General features: G+C 36.3%; 1 protein-coding gene across 1 annotated transcript in view; it reads right to left on the bottom strand.

Moving 5' to 3' along the window:
• MDN1 (midasin AAA ATPase 1) overlaps positions 1–25,409 on the bottom strand; it is a 111,759-nt gene that overhangs the window by 35,631 nt on the left and 50,719 nt on the right. Inside the window, exons 38-67 of the mRNA XM_085318687.1 lie at positions 24,521–24,718; positions 24,322–24,429; positions 23,071–23,259; positions 22,676–22,765; positions 22,296–22,556; positions 21,874–22,144; positions 20,982–21,141; positions 20,569–20,685; positions 19,175–19,383; positions 18,440–18,585; positions 17,317–17,519; positions 15,948–16,168; positions 14,880–14,993; positions 13,950–14,082; positions 13,150–13,259; positions 12,358–12,491; positions 11,447–11,607; positions 10,920–11,040; positions 9,639–9,849; positions 9,264–9,495; positions 8,005–8,131; positions 6,939–7,109; positions 6,580–6,794; positions 6,101–6,482; positions 5,767–5,876; positions 3,869–4,565; positions 3,173–3,334; positions 2,026–2,299; positions 803–1,038; positions 41–136 (exon numbers count right to left, since the gene is read on the bottom strand). Coding sequence (XP_085174813.1) covers positions 41–136; positions 803–1,038; positions 2,026–2,299; positions 3,173–3,334; positions 3,869–4,565; positions 5,767–5,876; positions 6,101–6,482; positions 6,580–6,794; positions 6,939–7,109; positions 8,005–8,131; positions 9,264–9,495; positions 9,639–9,849; positions 10,920–11,040; positions 11,447–11,607; positions 12,358–12,491; positions 13,150–13,259; positions 13,950–14,082; positions 14,880–14,993; positions 15,948–16,168; positions 17,317–17,519; positions 18,440–18,585; positions 19,175–19,383; positions 20,569–20,685; positions 20,982–21,141; positions 21,874–22,144; positions 22,296–22,556; positions 22,676–22,765; positions 23,071–23,259; positions 24,322–24,429; positions 24,521–24,718 — 5,859 coding nt within the window. The remainder of the gene's footprint in view (positions 1–40; positions 137–802; positions 1,039–2,025; positions 2,300–3,172; positions 3,335–3,868; positions 4,566–5,766; positions 5,877–6,100; positions 6,483–6,579; positions 6,795–6,938; positions 7,110–8,004; positions 8,132–9,263; positions 9,496–9,638; positions 9,850–10,919; positions 11,041–11,446; positions 11,608–12,357; positions 12,492–13,149; positions 13,260–13,949; positions 14,083–14,879; positions 14,994–15,947; positions 16,169–17,316; positions 17,520–18,439; positions 18,586–19,174; positions 19,384–20,568; positions 20,686–20,981; positions 21,142–21,873; positions 22,145–22,295; positions 22,557–22,675; positions 22,766–23,070; positions 23,260–24,321; positions 24,430–24,520; positions 24,719–25,409) is intronic.

Genomic DNA, 25,409 nt, shown 5'->3' with positions numbered 1-25,409 from the left:
CAAGAGAAATTAAAAGGTTTTCCGTTAGCCTTCTTCATACCTGTGCCTTTGCAAGAAGGATTTCTAAGCCATTCAGGAACTTTGAGAGAGGACTAGAGAGTGGAAAACTCCGGATTCTGTCCATCACAACTAACAGCTACAGAATGAAAAAATAAAAATTTCAAAGGTTAAGCTTATCTAGATTAGTATAACCTTCCTCTGCAAGAAATAAGAACTTTTGTTTTAAAAAACAACTTCCTGGTTTTCGTATTTAGTTCCCTTGCTGTTCATTAAAGGCCAGTGCTTTGGACCAAAGAGCACAAACAACCTAATGCTAAGTTCCAGCTGATTCTGGGATCAGAAAAATACAGTACAGCAGGAATGTCCAGCTAAGAGGTACCAAAGATCCATTTTTAAAGCACCATTAAAAACAAACGAATAAAAAAAAATCCTCATGGCACTCTAGAAAAGAAGGGGGAAAAAAAAAAAGGAGGCGCTCACAGCTCACACAAGAAAAGACCTCAAGAATCTTTAAGGTATGGCAGATTGTCTGAGGCTGTAAAATCAGAGTAGGCAACAAATACCATTTAGCATTTCAGAACTAAATCAAACTGCTGAAATACCTAATATATCTGAAGACGACACAGGCATCACTTCAAAACATCTATGTAATTAATACATAGATTTATGTCTTGGTGAATTATGCACATATCTGTGCATGCATGTATGTATTTATACATATATTTACACACATACGCACAACTGTAAAATACTTGCTTGTACACAACTGTTTTTCCCCAAACATTTGTAAAAGTGCCTTTACCTGCAGAAGTACTGGATGCTCAGGCCAATCCTGCAGTAACCTGTTTACCTCTTTAGCAAAATTATCAAGTACAGGTTGGCACTGTCGGACTTGCTGAATATTAGGATGCTGGTAAAAGTCATATGGGCCATCTTGCTGTAGCACAAGATCTGAAGTAAATTCCTCAAAAAAGGAATTGTGAAGAAGAGTGCTAACTAGAAGTTGGCTTCCCAGAAGACTATCATTCATTTCAGCACCTAAGAAGCCAAAAAGGACAGATATGCTATTCATTTTTTTTGACTAGGAAAAGTTCACCTTTTCCTGTATTCTGCTAACATCATCTCAAACCTTATCATGATATGTATTATGAAGATAAAAATATGCCACACACAAGCAATGAGATAAAAGCAATGAGTATAGAAGAAAAGAAGCATACTTAAATTTACATTCTCTGTTTTACCAACTTTTTGTACAAAAATAAAATCAGGATTCAATTGTGGTTTTTCCATGCATAAATTCACATCAAGGAGATTTACTACAAAAGTATTTATCAAGGTTCTGTGAAAAACGAATCAAAAAAAAAAAAAAAAAAAAAAAGTATCAGATACATTACGCCCGGGGTATGGACACACAAATTAGTTACTGTAGAAACAGCAGGTCTCCTGCATTATATGCTCCTCCTTAACTGTCCACATACACATTTACCAGATTAGAGCTGAAATACTGCTCAGCTTTGAAAAATGGTGAAAAATACCAATCCTTAGATCCTGTATATTATGATTTTTCACACTAAGTGTGCCAAAGTTTAATGTAAAAACAAAGTGCATGTTATTGTTTTTTTAAACTATAGAAGCTCCATTAAAATTAATTTCTTTATGAACCTAATTCAAAATTTTATCTCTGGAAAATTTCTACAAATCCATTGTCTCCAATCAGATTATGCAGATGAAAATATTTGAAATTTTGGATGAGGAAGTAGATTCAGTTTACTCTAGAACTATGTTGGTTAAGTATTAACAAATCAAATAAAAATAAAATAACCCTTAAAGACCAAAATAGCCCAAGAAAACTTTGAACATGGAACAAGTTCTTTGGGAAAAAAAAAAAAGAAAAGAAAAAGAAAAAAAAAAACAGTGTTTTGTACATTTCTTCCATAGCATATAAACATTTAATGACTTGCAGATTAATTTGGAATTAATCATCACAAAGCTAGAGGTAAACATCTGAAACGTTAGAAACCTTACCAATTAAAGGATAGAAGTGCGACACCAGACATGCACCAGTCTGATAGCAGGAAAGAAATGTACTCAAATAATGTTTAGCTTGATGTGAAGGCAGATTCTGTTGATACCACAGGGATCGTGCAAAGTTTAAGCACAACTGTTGATGAACCATCACTACTGTTTGCATAGAGCTCTTGGACAGAAGAGCTCTATCAATTTCAAGCTGGTCTTCCAACTCATCTACAGTTTCCATTTTTTCTTCTAAGCTTGCCTGAGCTGTGATATCTTCAAAGTCCTACAAATCACATTATAAACAATGGACAATTATAACTCATTCCTTTAACGCCTTTTGGAGGCGAGATGCATGCAGGGACGAGGTAAGTATTGAGACAATGTGCAAATGATTTGGAATTGCCACTATATAAATACACTGCCCACCTTGCAATTTAGATACCRATCTGAAACAGAATACAAGTGAATGGAACAATTATGTTAAGGGTATAACTACYGCAGGCAAGAGAGCGCAGTACAGAAAGCCCTGCACTGCTGCCCACTAAACCTCTTCCACAACAGGTAGCAGTAGAATCAACATCTGCTAATAAACAGCCTCAACACTGTTTGATTGCTTCCAAATCTTTACTATCGTATCTCTACCTCCCTACAACCCATGGATCCACAGAAGTGGCTCATGGATTTCTATACTGCACTCTACTGCTTGGGGAAGATAGGCAGTAACACAAGCCAGTTAAACATGAAAACCTGGTATCTTGAGCCATTTGTTCAGTTAAGGAGAATAGCRCTCTTTATAAATAATACAATCTCAGCAGAGCTTATTTGCTAAATGAATCAAATATCAGAATTCTGCCCTAAATAACTAATCGCATCGTCATTCAGTTACATAACTTACGGTTACTCAGCAAAACCTCAGTAGAATATAAATCCAGAAGTTAAATCTGAAGCATTCTACAGGAGAAAGTGAACAACAAGGAACTATTGTTCCACTACACGGCTAATACCCTTTAATATCAAGATCTACCCTAAGTTTTCCTTTCGGTAGGAGGAAAGAAAAAAAAAAAGGCATCTATCACTATGTTTTAATTATAACATGTATTCTTAGGAGCTATTTTACAMACAATTTTTGTGTTTCTTTGCAGAGTACTGTTGTTACCTTTTCATGAAGAGGAAATCTCCTCCTAAATTCTTCTTCTTCCTCCTCTTCTTCGCTCTGCCCTTTTCCATGGCTTTTACTCTTATATCTGTACAGACTGTTTTCCATTGCCTTCTGCTCTTGAGCACGGCGTTCCTGTTCATCCCATTCATTTATAATTGCCTGAGGAAACAAAGCAGCACATTTTTACACAAATAAATACTTACAAAAAAATCACATCTTACCTCATCGTCGTGACAGCATCTATTTTGTTTGGCTTTTTTTTTCTTTTTAATCCCAATTTTGGGTCTGCAATAGTAATTCAAAGCCATTTAACTTGAATGAAGATTAAGTTGCCCCTTCAACCAACCAACAAGGAAAAAAGTATYGGCAACAGCATGTAAGAGAATCTCACTCCAAGTTCTAGTTACCTTTCTTAACTCTTCTATAGAGAAACTCCTGAGAAAGTTCTTTTTTTAAAAAAAGAAAACCTTTGACATCCATTAGAGGCTTTGATTTTATGCTTTAATAAATCTGAAGAAKTTAACATAATATGCTTAATAATACTTTATTAATTCTGTGAGGGGGAGCAGGGGTGAAAGGAGCATTAAGAACTTCTTATCGACATTTATCCAAGATACTTCAGTGTAAGAATCCTACAAAAGCAAACAAAATGCTACTCTAATTATTTTCTGGCCATTATAGTTCAGATGTTACCTGACACAGATGCCTAAAAAGCTGCAGAGATTTCTGGTCCATCTCTCCTTTAGACAGTACATGGCATCGAAGATGCAACAAAGCATTCACTAGCAGCTGTTCCAGAGTTGGGCAAGGCTTCGGTACTCCCTCAGACTCTCCTTCAGAGTGCTTCAAAGAAAACTTTTTAAGTCCATTAAGGACCTCAACTGAATTCACTGAGCATAAAATTTCTGCATGAGCAAAATAAGTGGGTAAGGTGGGGCCAACAGAAGGAAATGCCAACAAAGAAGTGAGGAGGTTGGCAAGATCAGCAGGGCAGACAAAACTGTTGAGCATTGCATAAGCTTCAGAAGCCACTAGTCTCATGCCATGTTGCAACTGTAAGACGGCAGTTTGCAGAGGAATGATGGCATCGGGGAATACAGCATATTCCTCTGCCAAGTGTCTTCTAAAACGGTGGTGTGACTGTTGCCAAGATGCTTCTTCATTTAACAGGTTTTGTATTGCCTGGAGTGACTTAGGTCTTTCCCCACGGAGGAACTGCAGAAGGCGGGCTAAAAGATCTTGGACTGAAGAAACCTGTGCAATACTGTTGATGTACTGGTGAACTTCCTGRTATAAGCAGTCATAGGGTGGGGCTGGAGGCCTGAAGGCTTTTTTTCTGGAAAGACTGCTGATCTGCTCCTTCAACCTCTGCATTCTCTCATGCAACAGTCTGTTAGGAAATGACACGTACAGTTTAGAAGCATATTGTAATAAACATATGTATTTCATAAGCTACTCCATCATATAATGGAAGATGCATCACCAATACTTTGCTCATTTGTAAGAGACAGCAAGTTAGGAAAAAAGAAAATAAAAAGGTGGCACCAGCACAGAATACATATAGCCTTCCTTCCCTCTCTTCTCATTTTTTCCATGTGTTTCCATTAAATGTCAATTACAGGGTTTTTTTTTGCTTGTGACCTGACAGTTCTATGAGCATTAATGGAAATGTAGTATTGCTAGAAACAATCAAACTCAGGAATTCTGAACTAGCTTTCAAAGACTATCTTTCTTTTTAACCAACAGCACACATCTACCAGATCAATTTACATGTATAATAATAATGGGACTGGAAACTTCTATTAATCATGGAAAATTAAAAGCAATACCACTTCTTATCTCCATGCACAAGGGACACCCGAAAACCTGTACAAAATTCCCATTCATTTAAAATTTCTTACTGTAGTTCCTCAGCTTCAAAACCAACAGCTAAAAATTCTAAGCATCAACAGGGTATTCCAATTGGTAAGATACTTTGGTGACAGCACAATAGGCAAAAGTTGATGCTAAATCACGCTTTCACAGGCTTCTACTAAATACATAACGGKTTAAGAACTCAGTAATTTAGCACCGGTTTCTGCTGAGGCCTTTAAGAGTTAGAGTCATAAACAGACAACCCATCTCATTTCAGTTTATCAATAACCTTATTACAATTTCGTGAAAGTACCATAATTATGTGTTCATTTTCACCTCTGAGCATAGCTTCAGTTTTATCAAGATAGGAGGGCCACATACACAGATATGGCTTTTAGGTGGAAAGCATTTACATATCCACATTTTGTAGGCTTGTACTGTATCAATTGCTGTGTTCACAGCAGTATAAAGAGTGTATGGTCAATTCCTTAGTTACAGTAAGTAAGACTCTACAGAATAGCTTCCATATTTTTCTTTGCCATCTTTTTAAGAGCTAATTAATACTTTCAAATCAGCAAGCTGTAACTTATTTTGACAGATTAACACAAGCACTGTAAGGCTATGGAGAATATCCATCCCAAGCATCTGTAAATGTAATTTCCAATCTAAACAAACAAAAGAAAATCCAAAACAGAAATAAAAACAACAACAAAAAAATCAGGCACCTAGGATATTACCTGAGATGGGGATGAATATAGTTGCTGATTGCTTCATCTTCAATACTTTTCCCGGTATGTAGCTGGGATGACAAATCATTTGTTTTCCATTCACACTCCAGCTGATGCAACTAAAAAGAGGAGAATAAACCCTTCTCTGAAGTTCTGATTTTGATAACCCAGCTGGTGCATCATCCTCATGAACATCAGAAGTTATAATTGCATAGTTTAAAAATCATGCTTTAAATATCAACTTTGCATCTTCACAGGATTTACACAAGAATATCCAAAACAAACTCCACTTCATTGATGTTATATATGAGATAGGTAGAAGCCAACTCAACCCCACACTCACCTCTTCTTTGGCATACTTGAGTTTGTATTCTCTTTTCATAGCCGGATCAAATCTAGTCTGTGGAAGCCACACCTGGATCTGCACCAAACTAATATTCACCCAGAGGCTTCCTCGCCAAGCTGTCTCTGGTAGCTCCTTAAGCCCTTCCCCAAAGAACTGCCGTAAGCAAGCAAGCAGGAGAAAAAGGACTTCTTTTGGAAGTAACTCCTGATCAGTGATGCTTCTAAGTATCTTGAGAAGGTACTCGTATGCAACAGGATCCTTGAGCAAGAGTTTCTCACAATACTCCAAAAATTCATCTTGCAGATCTATTGGAACCAGATCTACCAGGGCAGAGAGCTGTCTACTCAGCATTATTCCTTGTAGTCTGGAATCTACATATCTGAAGGCATAGAAATGAAAATGTTTACCTCTGGTAAACAAACTTCAATAAGATGTCTGGTTTAGATAACATTTATATGTAAGGAAGGTCTTTATACCTAAATTCTGCTAATGAAGAAACAGCCAGGTTGGTCCACAATGCTGTGTTAACCTCATGAAGCTGTTGTGCTCTCTCCATCCATTCTCCCAGTGTCACATGGGATGATGACAGAACAGGAAGTCCACTCACATCCCACTGGCTTGTCTTGCTGCTGCTAGTTAGAATTTCAAAGAAGCACTTTGAGAAAACTGCTCGGGTCAAAATACCTGGGCCCTAAATTAAAAGATTAAGAGTTAGATTGTTCAGATGYAACTTGCACTGACTATATTAGAGTTTTACTGTATGTTTTAGAAAGCTGTTGAATTGTTTACTAGAAGTCTTCAGTCTAGCTACTTGATTAGGTCAGAATAGACAAACCTTCACAGAATAGCTCATATGGGATTTAGGAAAGTTCTTTTCCTCTGTTGTAGGTAGCGGTCTCCAGGTCAGCCAATAGTCTGGATCTGTRCTGAAAGTACTACTCCAAAAGGATGCTAGTGCAGCACTAATTAGTTGAGATGACAAAACAGACATTTCTTCAGAGGTTATCTAAGGAGACAGAAAAAAACAATAACCAGAGGGGTAATACATAAGACAGCAAATGAGAATCAGTAGAAATGAAAGAGTATGATACTATTTTCCAATAGAGATAGTACAAGATTCCCCTAAAGTCTTTTTCAATTTCACATAGTATTTGCTTGCTTCTCAACAAGAGGAGTTCACTTCCTAATGGCTGCACCAGCTCAACTTCCTTTTCTGTCTGAGGAATAACCAATGAGTTTACAGGGCAAGTTTTCAGCATACAGTCTCTATTCTGCAATTATGCAACCTCATCTTAYGCTAACGTGAATTTAAAATATACACAAAACCAAAAAGGACACCCAACATTCTGCTCAAAACAAGSTGAGGAGAATTTGCTGGTATACTGAACTTCATGGAGCGCAACTGCCACCATATTATAGTTAAATACTAACCGACCAAAATTTCAGATGCATTAAGCTGCTCTAAAGGAAACACATCAAATAATCAAATAAAAACTCTACCAGTCTATTTATTTTTCAATGCAGGCCTAAACAATTTAGAGGCATAGGAACAGAGGCAAATATTTTAAATTCTTCAGCATAAAATTATTTTGAATAAATAAATATAACGAAGCTGGTAYCTGCCATTCAATCAATTTTCTGTTTTCTATTAATTCATAGATGGGTGAACGGAACAACAGTATCCAACTATGTTCATAAGTTTATATAGAACTATGTGGTTTCAGACTTTTTTTCAGACTTTTTTAGCATTGTGTTTTTTTGCGTGCTCATAGTTACAACCTTTCCATTCTCATCAAAACAAAAGGAATAGTAATTGTCAGGCATAGAAAGTCAATACCTTACAGAGATACAGGCATTTTGAGAACTTTTAAAAAAATTACAAGAATAAAGCTTGTTCTTACTTCAGGAAGATGTAACAAGTGCCATAATCCAGACAGCTGGTGAGAAGCAGCTGGTGTTAATTTCAGGGCAAAAGCTATAAGCTGAGTTAGATCTGAACATGTGTGTAGTTCCTGACTGCAGTTCTCCCTGTAGCAGAAAAGAAAAATACAGCTTAAGTAATGCTTAAGCCAGACAACTACAATAAATCATTTGGACAATAAAATAAATCAAGAAGGACAGGAGAGTCACAAGAACAATGAAGACTGGTTAGAAGGTTAAAATGACGATATTTTAAACATTGGAGAAGAGCAGGCACTCTAGTAACACTCAAAAAATTTGCATCCTTCAAAGTTGGCAAGATCTAAATTCATAGTGGAAGAATTAAGAAATGGCATCTTCTGTAGCTATAAGCTACATGTTCAAAAAACCCACAAAACATACAGAAACAAATTGTGTTCCAGCTTTACAGCTCCTCTTGTGAAAAATCAGAGCTTCACTGAATTTTGAGAAGCTATATCAAGTGATTTTAAGAGCTTCATTGTATAAAAATTACTTTCATTTAAGTCCATAAATGAATAGCTTTTTTCTTTAAGAAATGGCAAACCAGTCAAAAGCAGACATAGTTAGCCCCTTGAAGCAACATTAGCACTTCTTAGTTTAAATTAATAATGTTAATTTATCTAGATGTGTGTAGTTTACTTGGCTTTTTCTGTTGCACACAAAAGGAAACGTGCATGCCAAGGTACTTTCTTTATCACCAGGTCTAACTCAGTCTTTCTGCAGTAGTCCAGCAACATGGCCATAAATATCTTTATGTTAATTCCTCATATGAAGGGCTGCTGTTTCATTAAAAGGACACTATTACCAGTAAGACAAAAGATTTTAGGCTTCCTTCAACTATAATCCATTCTACAGTTCAAGCTATTTCTAGAGTCTAACATTTTTATTTCAAGGCACTTGGATATCAACATTCCTATATTTTTATCAATAAAAATCAGTTTAATGGAAGAAAACTACTTATTAAATACAACACTAAACAACTCCTTYGATGAAACATTTTGTGATTGCCCACGTGCAATTTTGCAYGCAGATAAGAAATGTTTGGGCAATTATATACCTATATATGTGTGTGTACGCAAACACACATGTATATATAAACACATATACATATCCATACCTACATGCACATACACATGCACATAGATTTACATAATTTTTAGCTAGGAATTCTGAATTTTGTGAATGGAAGACAGGATTTTTCTCTTTTCGACCTTGTTACCTTCTTGCACAAGCGTTAGCCATATAATCTGTTGTCAGYTTGTACTGCCAGAGTGTGCCCAAGAATTCCATTGCAGGCCACAGCTGAATCCTACTGCAGAGCTGGATTAACAAGGTAGGGTCTAACTGGCTGGAGAATGCATCTTGWGTAATCATTTCTTCTGAATGAGTATGCATAACTCCTTCTGCAGTCAGTTGTGAATGTACAGCTTTCAAAAARTTCTTTAGTTCACCTGTTTGACAGGGTGCAAAAGGCACATAAATGCACATACTGTATCTTTTGTCAGCAAACATTTCATATCCTTTTCATTTTTATATTAAAAGGAGGAARACTACAGAAATCATCCTCTTTGGCTTTTCTAAGAAAATTACCTACCCAGACTAACATCTTCTAAATGATTAGCTCTGAGTATCAGGCCCTCAGCTTGCAGCAATGCTTTCTTTATCTTCCATCCAATGGCAGCAGTTTTCAGACAACACATTTTTTCTTGCCACCTACTGCTTCCAAAGGCCAATCTTGGCTCCAAGATGTGAAGTGGTTTGCTGAGAGCTTTTAACTGAGAAAGACATTCTATGCCCAGTTTATCCTGGAAACAGGAAAAGGACATTTGGACAAGCTGCAAATTATGACTGTGACTGCAATCAAAACTCAAGGAAAATTTCMAATTCAATAGGCACACACAAACCAATCTGCAATGACATTCACAACTTTACAACAATTCTATTTAGCCCTACTCAACACAGTAGGAAGACAGAAATTGAAACAACTGTCTGCAACTCCTCCTTATTAATTTTTCTCTTCTTCACAAGGTAGCTATATAGGTTATAGAGACAAACAATAGATTAACAYGGCAACTTACCTAAACTAAGGACAGAATACATAAATAAATTGAAAATGACAGAAATTATATATTATCACTTTAAAAAGCTGGTACTTCAAACATGCAATTTAAATGCATTTGGATGCCTAGAAAAACCTCCCAAAGCCCTCAGTCAGCACTGAATGGTTTGTGAAGTCTTACAAAGAATCTATATTTATTTTTAAACAGCTGAACATCTTCAAGAAATCAGGCCTAAATGAACAACCCACATGTCTACTTGTGACCTGCTTCTGAAAAAGGTACTTATGTTCTTCAGAAAATTTTACTTTAAGTTTTGGGGGTTTTTTTGAATATACCTACTGCTAAAATAACTTTTTAAAATAACCTCGTAAAGTTAAAAGGTCTAACCTTTAAAATCTACATTGGTTCAGCAAATCATAAAGCAACTTAATCCTATATGGCGTAAAAGGAAGTACACAATCTATACTACATACCCATATGTTCACTAAACAAACAAATGGAATACTGATATTCACAAGTCCACAGGACAGAGAAAGTAGTAATATTTTTATGCTTGTGCATTACTTGATATCAAGTAACTGCTGTTTGTACTAACTGCATTTAATAACAGAAATGCTATCTGAATAGCTGATATATTTCACAAAAATGATGTACATTAACATAGGTTGAAATTTCTTTTTCAATCAATCTAATAAGTCCAGAAGAAATGTCTTCTTGTAGATTTAGAAAGTAAGTGCTGCAAATCTTTAAGAATGTCTTAAAGTGTATTTGGACAACGCTGGAAGTAAAATCTTTTGCAAACTAAGTAGCAATACCTTAAAAGGAAGTGGTCTTCCTAGAGACTTCTGTAGTATCTTCATATTGGCAGAAACCTCAGCAGGATTGGCCAAGCAGTTTTGAATCTGCTGTGAAACAGACTGAATTTCTTTTGAAACCCTTGAGGGAGGGAGGGAGAGAGAGAGAGAGAGARAGGAGGGATGGAGAGTTTTTAAAAAGGTAAAAAATAAAAATAAAATTTAGCCCAGAAGTTAGAGGAGGGGGAGGGTAATGGCAAAAAAATTGCCCCAGGAAGGAAAGTTCCTTCTCCTTTGATTAAAAAGGCAACCTAATTTTAAGGAATAAACAATGGGTAAAGATTCTAGATAGAAAAATAGAGCCAAAGAGAAGCCCTACGCTAAGAAACCCACGTTTTAAAAATGATCGACTATTTAATACATGGTACTTGCATCACTAATGTAATACAACTTGGACATTAAAAGCAAATTATACTAATCAGCTAGAATGCTAACACAAAGGTAACTTATGCAACCATTTAATATAACCACAAATCAAAGCCACTTACTTGTGCTGTTCTGATCCAATGAGCATCTGAGGAATTCTGTCAATCAAATGCTTCATAACCCAGTGCCAATGCAGTGACAGAAGTGACAATCCTGCTGAATCCACTATCAATGTGTCAGAGACTGCCCAGAACCGGTCACGCCACAGTAAGCAATATAAAATCTAACAACAAGCCAAAAAGGTTACATTTTTTAAAATTTTTGAGCCCTGCATGTTGCATAATACTTTCTATTTCAAGCAAGAGGAAGCATAACACTGAGTTCCATCAGCTTTAGATCAGCAACCCTTTATACTCAAGAGGTGCCCAACCAGTGCTAAACTTCTAAAAATACTGGTTTGTGTCTGGTGGCAGCAGAACTATACAAGTCAAAAGTGAAATCCATGGACCCAGTCTACRATGTTATTGCTAGGTTTCAGCAAAATGATCTTGGTGGTCTGGGAAGACAGAAGGAGTAATGAACTACTCCTGTAACCTGAATGTCACCTGTCCAGTTTTAAATGTTCACATCTGAGATGGATGTGGATACTTCCCTTACCACTAGTGGAGAGAAGTAAGCACTTTCAGGACACAATGAATACTAACCTAAGCAGGTAGAAAAGATCAGATGATAAAGCTCAGTATTGGATACCTATCTCCTAGGTGCTTACATTTAGGTATGGTAAGTCCCACTCAAAGTATCTGCAGGCTGACTCTACATGCCACAGAGAAGGAAGTAGATATTAGGAAAAATAGGAGGTAGAATACAAATACAGCTATTGAAACAGAATGCCACATGATCATCCTCCTGGTCTCAGGCACATTCTAAATACTAGCAGAAGTACTCTTGTCTAATGGCCCCTGAAACTAAAACTATAGCTCTGCAAACTAACTTCCAGTAATCCCTGTAAACGTAATATGAAAAGCTTACTCACATCGTGCATGTCATCATCACTTAAGGCCACTTGAGTGGACTTCACCCAGTGAAGCATAAAAGCATCCCAAATTTCAAAGAAAGCAGCAAGGTTGACCACAATTGCATGAGGAAGGGAGTTGTAACTTCCTGGATCTGGAGTTGGGGAAGGAGGGAAAGAAATGGAAAGACTGACTATTCCAGTTTATATGTAATGACAATGAAAGACTTGTTTCTGACCACTAGGTCCTCTCAGTGGTTGCAGCAAAACTGAAAAGATCCAAGACTCAAAGTAAGAAAATATTCTATCACTATTTGTACAATTCTYTATGTATTTAAAATATAAAAAGGAAAATACTTGTCAGCTGCGTTTATGAACATATTAATTTCATCACCAAGTTTTCTTCCCTTTGTCTTGAAAACAAACATCCTACTTATATAATAAAGCAATAGAAAGAACTAGAATAAAAGGATTTCTGAAGAACTTTGCAATTTTTATCAGCCAATGACAGAATGCAATTTAAGCTTCTCTCTACCAYCTTCTTTAGATAATTAGATAAGTTTAGATAATTACATAGAAATAATATACATACATGACCTAATAGAGGCTGGGTATATATGCTGTAACATAAGGTATACTTAATTTAGGAATAATAATTTATATACCATTTTAGTTGTCACCTGACTGCTTTACATTCACACAATGTACATTCAGGACACACAACGTGCACTGTTATGAAATCTGCTACTGTGAAACTCAACCATATTTAAATTTGAGAATAGCACTAAAATAAACAGTGAGAATCAATCCCACCTTTATGGAAATCTAGAGACATTCTTAAGGCACTAGTTCTTGGCTTCTTGCTGGTAATCAAGTTCTTCTCAGTGTAGCTCCTTTTTTCTCGGTCAAGAAATAATACTGCTCTGAATTAAAAATAAATGATAAAGACATTAAAAATCCAATAGTTAAGTTAAAATCTCTGCCTTTTTAGAATGCTAAACTATGAAGTGACACAAGACATTCAATGTATTATGAAATAAGAATCAAGTGCAGCACAACTAATTGCTTGAATACAGTCTGTAGAAGTAAGTATCAGAAAAGCAGATTCTTGACTTCAGCAATCAAAAAAAGGGGAAAAGTAGTGGGCTACTAAGCAGATACAACACAATTGCTTGTTGGATATGTGAGCATTTCCTGCATTTTACTTTTTATAGAATTTATGTGCCAGTACTTTTTCCTCTTATTGGGAAAAGCAGTCCAAATTCCTCCTTCCAAAAAAAAAAGGGGGGGGGGGAGTGGCAACTATTTTCAGTTTGATGCCAGTGTTTTGCCTCCGTTATGCTTTATCCCTCCGTTCAGGTTAGTCCTGGAGGTACTCCAGCTTATTTGAAATGCTAGGAGCATCGTTTTCTATATTAATAGTAACATAATAGCTTTTAGTTTGCATCTACAGAAAGCAGAAGCAAAGAATTAAAAAAATTTTGTGTGTATCCTCCACCTGGTATTTTAGATCACACTGAAGGAAATTTAAAAACATACTTGGCAGAGACCACAATTTAAMCACCACCGATTACCGTCATACAGCAGCCTTCACAAGCTGCTTTGGAACATACCGATTTGCTACAGACTTCAAAAGGATGAGAAGCTGATCTGTGTGTTCTATTTCTGTGTCAAAATTCATTGAATTCCTAATTATATCTAAAAACTGCATATTCCATCTTGGGTCCAGAGGCATCACGTGTTCATCTGGAAAAGCAAAATATGATCAGACAGTTCAGCAATGGAGACATCAAGTGGTAAAAGACTTCCTCAATCCCCCCAAACTATACACGAGCATTAGACAAAGAAAGAGGGAGGAAAGAAGAGCCCTAAGCTCCCTCTCTACAGATATCCAAACAGAAGAGCAGTAAGTTGATTGCAGGCTCTGTAAAACATGAGGGTGAAAGCAAATTAATAAGCAGTCAGGATACTCAAAAAGAGAGCCTGTAAACACAAGTCCAACTCCTTGGTCCTCCACAATCCAGGCAGGAGATCTAGCGCTGTCCAGAAAGGGTCTAGTGTCACCATATTTAGCTTTCATGCACCTAGCAAGCTTAGGAATGAAATGATGGGCCTGAGCTCCCTGTAAAACACATAAGGAAAACTAAATGCCTTAGCACAGATTTCAGACTAGTCARAACAATAATTGCTAGGAGATACTGGGATGCTTAAAATATTCAGTCAGAAATGCAGCAGAAAGATGCATCACTCTTCAGAACACAGCTTCTTAACTCTGGGCTGTAGGAATACACCTGAATCACTCAGGCACAGGCTGAATTCACAGTCATAGTACTCATGTACTGCCAAGCACTCTAATTTGCATAGGATGAACACATTTAATTGCCATTTCTAGACAGCAAGAATGGCTTTGTTGTTTCTTTCCTAAGAACCATGTGCAGTCAGAATATAGCCTTTATTTAGTTAGGCACATTTCTTAAGAAGGGTTGTAGTGTATTCAGAGAACACAAAACACTAAGGTCCTGCATCAAGTTCTTCAGAAGTACCTGTCATACTTGGCTGTAGCAACTTGATCATGTTACTGATTCCAGGTGAGAGGGGACTTGCATAGAAACTACCAAGGGCTACAGCACCCGCTTCCAGCTGAATCCGCACTGGATCTGTATGAGAAGGGGAGGGAAGAGGGAAAAGAGTGTAGGTAAAAAAAAACCCAAACAAACAAAAAACAAACAGAAAACTCCCAAAACCCAGTGTTTAGTACAAATAAATAAAATTAATACAAACTGATCTAGCATAAACAGCATTAATCTCATCTGTGCATGCACTYTGGACACATTCTGGTTGCTTTTATTTTATATTAGCTCCAAGTAGTCAAAACATCATGGCCAAAGAGAAAAATCCAGTAAAAAGTTCTAATTAAACTGCTGATACTTCACGTATGCTAACTTTTAGGAATACTGTTTGCAAAAATCCATTAGAAGTTATATCTTCAACTCTTCCTCTTAACTACATCTGTTTTTTTTTTAAATACAGTTATAGACTAGATACTATAGTTATAGACTATCGCTACAGAGATTGCAAGGATAGCTTCTCCACAAATTTAATATAATTAATGTAATTAAGCAATGAAGACCATCTGAGTTGCTATTCTGAATGTTCAGGCAACATAGCTTCACTAAACTTCAGCTCTGCAATTCTCTTGTTTCCTAACTATTCATATTTTAGAATTAAATAAATAGAAGGCATTTTACTGTTTTTACTACTGCTACTGAAAAAGGTAATGATGAGAATGGCATATTTTCCCTGCATAAGTCAACAGGTATCCATAAAAATAACTACAATTCAGAAGCAGTACAAGATATATCCATGCTCAAATAAAAAAAGGCAAAGTTTAGCTCAAAGTCTTCTCTTCACCCTAATCTGAATAATCTKTTTTCCTCTCTTCATGGAACCTTATGCCCTTGATTTATTGCAGGTAACTGAGAATTTACATAGTAGCCCATTCAAATGGATRCTATGGATGTTCAAATGGATGTTTTCATGTCTGACTTACAATCTGTGAAAACACAATAAATCACCCTGAAGGAAAAAGAGAAAGTTAAATAATTACCCACCAAGATTTTGTGGCAGATTTTTCGCTAAATGGTTAAGCCAGTTAACTCTCAATGTCCAATCCTGATTGGTTGCCTTTTCTATGAACAATTTAACTGAAGCCTGGAGGACTTCCATATCATCCACCCAGTCAGCATCTACCTCAACAGCATTGAACTGGAGACTCTCAGGATTAGTGGACTGCATAATTTTCTGAAGATCTTGCAGAGTCAGAGGCAGTGTCCTGATACACAAAGAGAATTTAGGATCACCAAATAAGGACTCAAACTGTCAGTTCCAAAAAAGAATCCAGTCAAGTTACTCACCATGCAACTATTTTTAGGCAAGAAGCAATCCAACAATCTCTTTTCTTTACTTAGCTTTAAAGTCAATTTCTAATTTTAAATCAGCCCAAGGTGTCTACTATTAGGAATTCACTACTACCAAAAATTCATGCAGTGTCAGAGATGACACACTATTTCACTGAGAGACTATAAATCATTCTGTGCACCAGAATGATGTGTAAAAATAGGTTACTAAAAGCAGCACTGAAAAACAGTATTTTTTTTTGCAATTTTACTGTTTCAACCTTAAATCTTAGTAGCAACYGCTATATCTTGTTTTGTCACTGGACAAGCAAACCACAGTAGCTGCTTAATAAAGGAAAAAGGAATAGGATGTTGTTTTCACAACTAGTGCTGTGAAAAAAAAAATTAATATTGGACAAGAAGTGGACAAGAAAATTGACAAAAAATGGTTATTGCATTTGATCCCTTCACATGGGACTTTTCAGGAAGCTTTGCTAGAAAAAGAAAATTTGTTTTTTATTTGAAGGTACTAGYCTTTAAATATATCACGAATAAATGKTTTAGAACACTGCAATTATTTTTTGCCAGGTGAAAGGGAGAACAAAAACATTTCCTCGTAAGAATTAGTGCTACCTGTACATGGAAGCAGAAAGTACAAAGGCTCAAGAATATACCCAAAACTAAATACTCACTTTTATCTCCAAAGGAAACTGAATTAGGAGAGTTTTAGAGCTCCTGTCAGTTTGTACAGCCAGTGTTTACATTCAGATTTTCTGCTAAGTACCTAGCCCTAAGTCACTTCAAAACGRATCATAAGGACATTTATGAATTTGAAGATTGAACAAATGTCAAGGATTTTGAACTGAAGAGTAACACAGTAAAGAGTAGCACATTAAAGTTGTCTTTCTAGTGGTGAGTGGAAAGGTAACAGCAGCTTCAAATTCAGACTGCAACTATCACAGTACCACAGTGGCTGAAGAACAGAGTTTTGGGGGGAGTGATAACATTCCACTGATACTTCACACACCAGCTGTATCTTGTTTCTTTCTTATTTATTAGACAAAAATGTTTTCCTCTTGCCTACCTGCAGTTTTTAACGTTCAGTCTATTCACGCAATACATTAGGACCTGCCCATCATTCTGGACTGTTGAAAGAAGTGAGTCTTCTGCGGCAAACAGACCCATAGGTAGGGAATCTGGCCACAATCCCATTGCTAGCAGGGACTTGCTCCAAATTTCATGGGAAGTTAGAGATGAAGCATGCTTCGTAACTAAATCTAATACAATCTAAAATAGACAACCAAAAAGCAATTCAGAAATCGCATTCAAATATGTGTTCAAGTACAACAGCTCAGGAAGGTCTTCAATTACACATATATATTATTAAATTATTATAAACCAAAGGATACACAAGCACTATATAATCTACATCACAAAGTACCAAAACACTTCAACCATAAAGTGAAATAACAATCACACTGGACAGCTCAAAAATAGGAAGTGAATATTGTTGTGTCTCCATGATAGTGTGCACAGTTTTTCAGGTTACAGYTTAATTGAAATTAATACCCCTAAGTCTGAGCTGAAGCTGTTAAAAAAGAACAAAAAAAACCCCAAACAAACAAAAAACACAAATACGGCTCAAATTTCAACTGGGATATGTTCTGGCTTCCTTATACTGCAAAAGGGTGAGCCACTGGCTACAGAAGAGACTACAAATCATATTTATCCCCTTGGAAAGACCTCAGCATGCACATTTCAGATTGAGAGTTTTCATGCAACTCACTCTTCTGACCTCTGTCTCTAGTAATATACCACTGGGCTCAGAAAATGTGTCAAGAAAGGAGAGGAAATAACTGAAATTAACCGTTCTTCACCATTCTACACTGAAAAAGGACCTCTGAAGCAGCAACTATCTGTAAGAGCAAGTTACATGCAGTATTGTTGCTGCTTACACTGGAACCCCCAAAAGTTACAGAAACTAAGAAATACAGAAAATATCTCAATGACACTTAGACCCACCTCTTCATTACCTGACAGATGCCTGAGACAACATTCAAAATGGTTCAGTTCATCTCTTCAAGAACACTATCTTCATTAACCCCTTGCTCAGGCATTTAAGAAACAACCTCAAATACTAACTTCCTGAAATGGTACTTTCTGTGTATCTAGATGATTTACAAACTTCTAAATAAAGAATTTTTTACCTTTTGGTTAACTTTTAATTGTTGTGAGCGGCCATAAACTTCCCAACAAGCTCTGTAAAAAGACTTCGCTAATCCAAGGCCTCTTTGTAACTGCTGCACAATTAACATAGCAGCATGAAGCAAAGGTGACAAAGACGACACAGAACCTGAAAGAGATTCAGCATTCAGGATGATATGAATATTTAGTAACCATCAGCATGTCACCCTCTGAGGACAAACATCTACTTTTGTAGCGGTTAAAGAAGATCTGATTGGAATTAATCRTATTGGAGCTTGACATTTGAACAGTGAACAGGTTCTTCAAGATTAATAAGAAAACCCGACAAGACTGTAAAATAACAGGTTATGAGCTCAAAATAGAACATCATGTAGCAGAGATTAATTAAATTCATGTCTTCAGGCTCCTAGGTCTTCTTTCAGCGTAATCTTGTTCAAAAACACACATGAATGWCCAAAACCAGGCCTTGTGCAAACTTTATACCTGGCTAGTTTTCACTTAGAATATATTGTCTGCCCTACAGCTATGGACCACTGTACATATCATAACAGTGTACATGGGCCTATTTCTTGAAAATGCAAAAGAAAAGAAAATAAAGCTTCATTATACTTGGATGACTTTACTTACAGCTGCACATAACAGTAAGACAATAAAGCTTTTAATATTAAAGAGATAATGCAAATATATGTAATGAGCCCAAGCTGTTATTACCAAAGTAGTGAGCAAACTTTTCTTACCTGCTATTGCCTCCTTAGTTTCTGAATGCACGGACATAAGTGCATCACAGATGCTATCTCCCACTAACCCCACACCATGCAGCAGTAACTTCACATCCAGACTGTCCAATGCATTTCCATCATTCTCCCCAGGAATGTAAATTTCAATCCCACGATTCCGCATGGCTCTGGATATTTCCCCATGAATAGGATCCATGGAAAGGAAAAGCCTGTCAAATATTCATAAGACATTACTCAGAGCTTTAAACAATCACTCTGGAACTACCAAATCTGCTCCTTGGGGAATGCTATAGAAAATAAATCTATCTTCATAAAACCCAGGAAACTATGATCTAGAATGTCATAGACACCCACTGAACAGAGAAATGTATATCTACAATTACATGTTGAACTTGGCCACAGATATACTGCATGCTTTTTTCTCAGCTATATTTTCCTCAATGATATCTATTTTGTATTTGCCAATTTACAAACATAAAAGTTAAATCTACACTTCTGAGCTCCTTTCTATAGGGAAAACTTCTAGAAGTCTTTGCAACAGCTTCAGACAAATCTATACTTAAAAAATAAAAATCAAAGCATCCAACAACCAAGTACTTAATACTACTCATGAGCAACTCTAAAAATAAGGAGAATAAATTCTGAGACACAATGCAGTGAAAACAGCTTTCTGAAAAATCAGAAATCTTGTCTCTAACTCAGATGAACCAGAGCATATCAGTTCCTATATTTATTGCATAATTTAAAAAAGTGGCAAGAATTATATAGAATACGCTGCATGTTCTTCTCCTATCTCCCACAGAGACTACTTCAGGTCTGAGCTAATACAGATCCATTAAAAGACATTAAAAGTATAGTTAGTATAGTTTTTTAATTGTGTCACTGCAAAAAAAAGAAAAAGAAAAAAAGAAAAGAAATTTGAGGATGGGACGGAAAAAGTAGAAATAAAATATCCACGTGTTCACATGCTGCCTTTCATCACCAGAATATTCAAGTATATCGATATGTTTACCATATCTATCCTCTACTTCATAGTGAAATATAGTGAAATACAGAAGTGCTGAAATCCTAAATCAGAAATGAACAATCAAGACAGAAGGACACTGCTGTAAGTTTTCCAATATAACAGTCTGTAGTGGAAGAGGCATATAAAGCCAAGCTTCCTAAGCGCTACAGAAGTTAACCACACTGTCTTTTTCCTTGCCAGATAGCACCACAGCAGTACAAAGAAAACCAAACAGCATTTAAAATACCAAAAGCCTGGCTCACTGCTGACATTTCTTTTGTGAACCTGATAGATACTCGGGGTGTGTGTGTGTGCGYTTACATGTGCTTGCATATATAAGTTACGTCTATCTATCTCTTTATAAATAAATGACAGAAAAGCAAAGCACCTGAAATTTGGATGAGGAGCTACTGTAGGAGTTGTGCCATCTATCACACCTCTCTCACTCATGGTAAGAACACCTCCTGGTTCAAGTAAAGCATTCAAGCGGTCCAGCACAGAAGCGCTATATTCAAAGAAAAAAAAATTCAAAAATTACTACTTTATTGATATGAAATCAAAATGGTACCAACCATAAACAAAAAGTCAAAAAGCTAATTAAACCATATGGTAAAAGGAAACTGCTGTCTGCTCAGCTGTTTAAGAAGGAAGATACTATTCAAGGGAAGGAAGGAGAGTTACCCTTCCCATGTATTGCTAGCAAAGCAAAAYGTCCAGTTGTAAACTGTTCATGAAAAGGCTAAATAAATTAGGGAGGTTAAAGGGTTTATTCAATGAAACAAGGTCACTATAACCTCTTACTTGCAAAAGTTAACATTGTCCATCAAAAGCCAGTCTCCAGACTGCAGGGCTTGAACCAACATCCCATCCACCCACTCAAAAGTGCCATGGCTGTTACAATCAGTAGCCTGGACCTGCTGCAGTTTGAAACGCCGAAACTCTTCTACCAGGCGAGCAAACTCTGAAAGACAGTATATCTCAGATAAAGATTAACATAACTGATATAGTTTACTCTTCTATTCAAAATAAAATAAAAATCACACAAAAAGTAATTTTACTAATAAATGTTTCTGCTTTGCAGAGGAATATGCAGYACAGGTTTTGACTCTGCAAGTAGTTGCCCACAGTCAAAATCCACAGAGACAGAGGGGTTTTGCCAGTACAGAGAAGYATGAACTAGACATTTTTCTCCATTCCTTCCTCCAATTAGATAAAGGCTGCTTGATATTAATGTTGTATTTTAGTCAATGCTTAAAAAAAAAAAAAAAAAAAACAAAAAAAAAAACAAAAACAAACACTTGACTTGACATATAACACATGTTGGCCTGACAGAATTTGTAAAGTCGGTCTGCTTAATCTCTTACCAAATGTAAGAGTAAAATACCTAAATTCCCTTTCTTAGGGATACAAAATAGGGATAGCATTGCCTCATATGCTTAGCGGTTCAATTCAGTATGGACTACCGATCACTAGGAAGTATAATTGCACAAAAAATAAAACTGAAGAACCATCAATAATGTAACTTCTTCAGAAGCTCAGCTATCTTACACGAGCAGCATGAAGTAATAATACTGATAACAAAAACCTACAAAATAAAATTAGAAAGTTTTCTGAAGATTTCACTGCAGATTCATAGATCTTATTTTCTTCAGAGAAACATACAGGCTTATTTCAAACCACCCACAATACATACCTGCCTTTGAGTAAGAATTTATTTTGTTGTTTAGTCGCTGGATAAGTACAAGTATTCCTTCCAGTTTGCTCACTAGTTCAGCTGTAACACTTCTACCTCCTTCACCCAGAGATTTGGGTCTGTAATTCAGGATGAAATTGCTCCAAGCACGCAGCACAAGTTCCGCATCATCTGCGCAAATTTCTGTCAGGAGAAGACTGTCCCTTACTAGTGTGCTCACAGAATTCTCCACTTTTTCCAACAGGCACTGCCATGATCTAGTGATGTCAACCTGCAAAACATGCCATTATGGGGTTAGTTCATCCAGAAGATCATGTTGCTTAAGTGTTTAATCACCAAATGGAGCTTAAAATCAGAGTGGACTAGCCACTGTTTGGTAGAAAGAAGAAATATTCCCTAAATATTACCTAAACTGTATTTACCTGTTCAAATCCACCCAGAAGTTCAGTTGTATCCATCGCACTGTTCATTGCCATGATTTTTAGTCGATGACCAGTCAGATGTGCCAGCAGCTCAACAAGACTGGTCTTGCCAACAGCTGCAGGGCCCACTAGGATTACCATCCAGCTCATGTGCACACATTTCATTATAGACTCAAGGGACTGTAGTGAATGATGCAGAAGTGAGAGATTTCTGCCAGGACGAGGAATATAGTTGCCACGAGAAAAAACTGAATAACCAATCTAGAAGGGATGAATGCCACACAGGTGAGTACAACGAGGGAAGAAAGTGGGCTCAGATATAAAAGTACAAGTCACCTACCTTCTCTCTCCCCTTCCAAAACATCTTAGCCACAGCTTACCTGAACATTATAGGGAGTGATGTGAAACACTCTGGTTCCTATATACACATCAGCCTCCTGGCCAAAAATTTCTCTAAATGTAGATACAACCTAAAATAGTTGAAAGAGCAAAAGGGACTTATTGGTGTTGAGTTATCCATTGTTTCAAAACCCTGCTTCTGAAGTTTGACTAGAAAAAGATTACATATATATATATATATATATATAGACATGTGTATGTGTGTGTGTGTGCGCACGTATGTGCATATGTGCATATATATTAATGTGTATTTTTTTCCCCCTCTCCAACAGTTGATATCTATGAATGAGTTTCAGTGTATCTTCAAATTTACATTTGGATTTCTATAATACTTCCTGACTATTTGAAGAGCAAGGAATGAGAAAACACAGTTCACCTTTTCTTTGTCATCCTTGGTTCTCATTCTTTCTCCATATACCAAAAATACATGCTGGCCTGGATCATAGCATCCTGGTGACTGGTCAACAAGCATAAGCTGGCACCAGCGAAAAAGATCACGTAAATTGAACTCCCAGGGTCCTCCTTTCTGTCCCCACTTTTTTTCAACCATTACTTCTTTGTCAATCTGGAAAAAACAGCAATTCAAAAATCTCTTATTCCACTCCCAATACTGGTCTTCAAACATGTTAAAGTTCTGACTAAACCTCTGCCTTTGGCACTGCTTGCAAGATGCAGAAGACACTAGAAAGAGCAAGCTGTATTAATCTTTCTGAAGGTATAAGGAATTAAAAGTTTGATTCTGTTTTTCTCATCTACTGTATTCTAAAAACAGGAGCTTTCTATAAGATGCTACCACAAAATATTCTATGTAAGATCTTCTTCATCTCAATTATTACATCTGTTTTCAGTAGAAGACAAATCTATTTTTCCTCATGTCATGAGTCCTAAGTGCAACTTCAGAAACATAATCATTCATAAATTACTACTGTGAATTTTAAATCCTGCACTGTGCACAAAATGGCAGTATTTGAAGCCACAAAATAGCAAAAAAGTAGTTGCTTGCAATTAATATCTGTTGAAAATGCTTTATATTTACACTTTTGAATCTGAGCATCTACGAATTCTTTGCCATAGAGAGATCTTGTCAGAAAATATTTTCCTTTTACCACTCTCTCAATRTTCTGAAAGTATATTCCACATTCTTAAAAACTTCTAGCTCTGAAAAGATCAGATGCTGCTTTCACTTGATCCTATCACTCTAACAACATCCCACAGTAAAAAGTAAGTGAGAAATTAAGACCAAAATCAAAAATACACATTTTGGTTCCTGTTAAAATATCATTCTTTTTGTTAGTACTTGACGAGTACTTGCACGTATGGAAAATTATTATTTTCTCAACTCATTTCTCCAAGTTTTCAAACATTCATAGAACTAAGTCTTTTTAAAAAATTTTCTCTTTAATGAAAAATAATGTCCCTCCATACTAATTCTGTAGGTGATTACAGCAGTAAATGCATTCAGGTGGCATTTAATGATGCTCTTTATTTTTCTGCATATATTTCTAGTCCTCTTTTCCACCCACATGCTTCTCTATGAAAGTCATAGAAAATAACACACTAGCTTTTACTTTCAATCTTATTGCTTTATGCCTACTTCTATACAAATGAAGCAAAACTATATATTTACCTTGTTATTGAAAGCAACCATTTTAGCAATAATAGTTTTATCAATGGCAGGAAACAGAGTAGTCCCAATAAACTCCATATCTGCAGCTGATAGTAAATCAACATACACCTGTAGAATCAAGAAAACATTGTGTGTTGATATCGTCAGAAAACTATAAAACAGGATCATGATGTAGCTTAAATCACACAAATAAGCTTGCCTGTGTAAATCTATTAAGAAAGGACTTGGGCAGACCCTTTCTTCCACCTCCTTGTCTGTACGGATTCTGGCATCCAAAAATCTTTGTCTTCTTGTGCTGTACATGAAAATTCATCCCCAGTTCAGGAACATAAATCTCTGCTCTGTGGTCAAAGCATGCATTTAGTCCTTCTAATACAGACTGAGAAGCCAGGTTTAACTGAGAAAAGAAATAGAGATTGTATGTTAACGCTCCACAAAACACTTTCTCATAAACTCTAGTTCAGTAGACTGAGATTATACAGAAGGTAAAATTCAATTTCCTTGCTGTCCCAGCATTGTTATATGTTTTACCTCCAACTAAACTGCTCTTATACTGGAGCAGCAAAGCTGTAACTAACACTTTTCCTTGTTTGAACTTACTATTTCGACTGCGTTCTTAGCAGGAAAACAAAACACTTCTTCATTGTAAAACCAGCATTTTCTAGATGTCGTTTCTTCTGGATTTATTTTCATACATTTGTGACATTGACACAAAATGGTTTTGTTTGTTTTAGTTTCGTTTTGTTTTTAATGAATGTAGTCTGGATTATTTAAATCCCATGGCTGTTAAAGTGGTATTTTTCACAGCAGGAAAAAAGGTATACAGACAGCTAAAGAATTTAAGATTTTGCACTGAGCAATAATTAAAACACATGCTGTTGTAAGGAAGCGAGCTCTGTATATGTATGTAGTTGAAAGCATTTACTACTTTGGTATATCAACAAACCTATTGGTGGCAGTGTAATTTATACTGGAACTCTTATTGATCTCAATTAAACCAGTATCCAAAACAGCCCTAGCAAAATTAATTTTATTTCAGTGAAGTTATGTCCAAAAGCGCACGTATCCCAAAACGTATGTTGATTCCC

This window comes from Rhea americana, unplaced genomic scaffold (genome assembly GCF_003343005.1).
Source record: "Rhea americana isolate MKP2758 unplaced genomic scaffold, rheAme1 scaffold_55, whole genome shotgun sequence".
Classification (NCBI taxonomy): domain Eukaryota; kingdom Metazoa; phylum Chordata; class Aves; order Rheiformes; family Rheidae; genus Rhea; species Rhea americana.
Note: the sequence above shows the minus strand (reverse complement) of the source record. Positions and strands in the feature narration are given on the sequence as shown.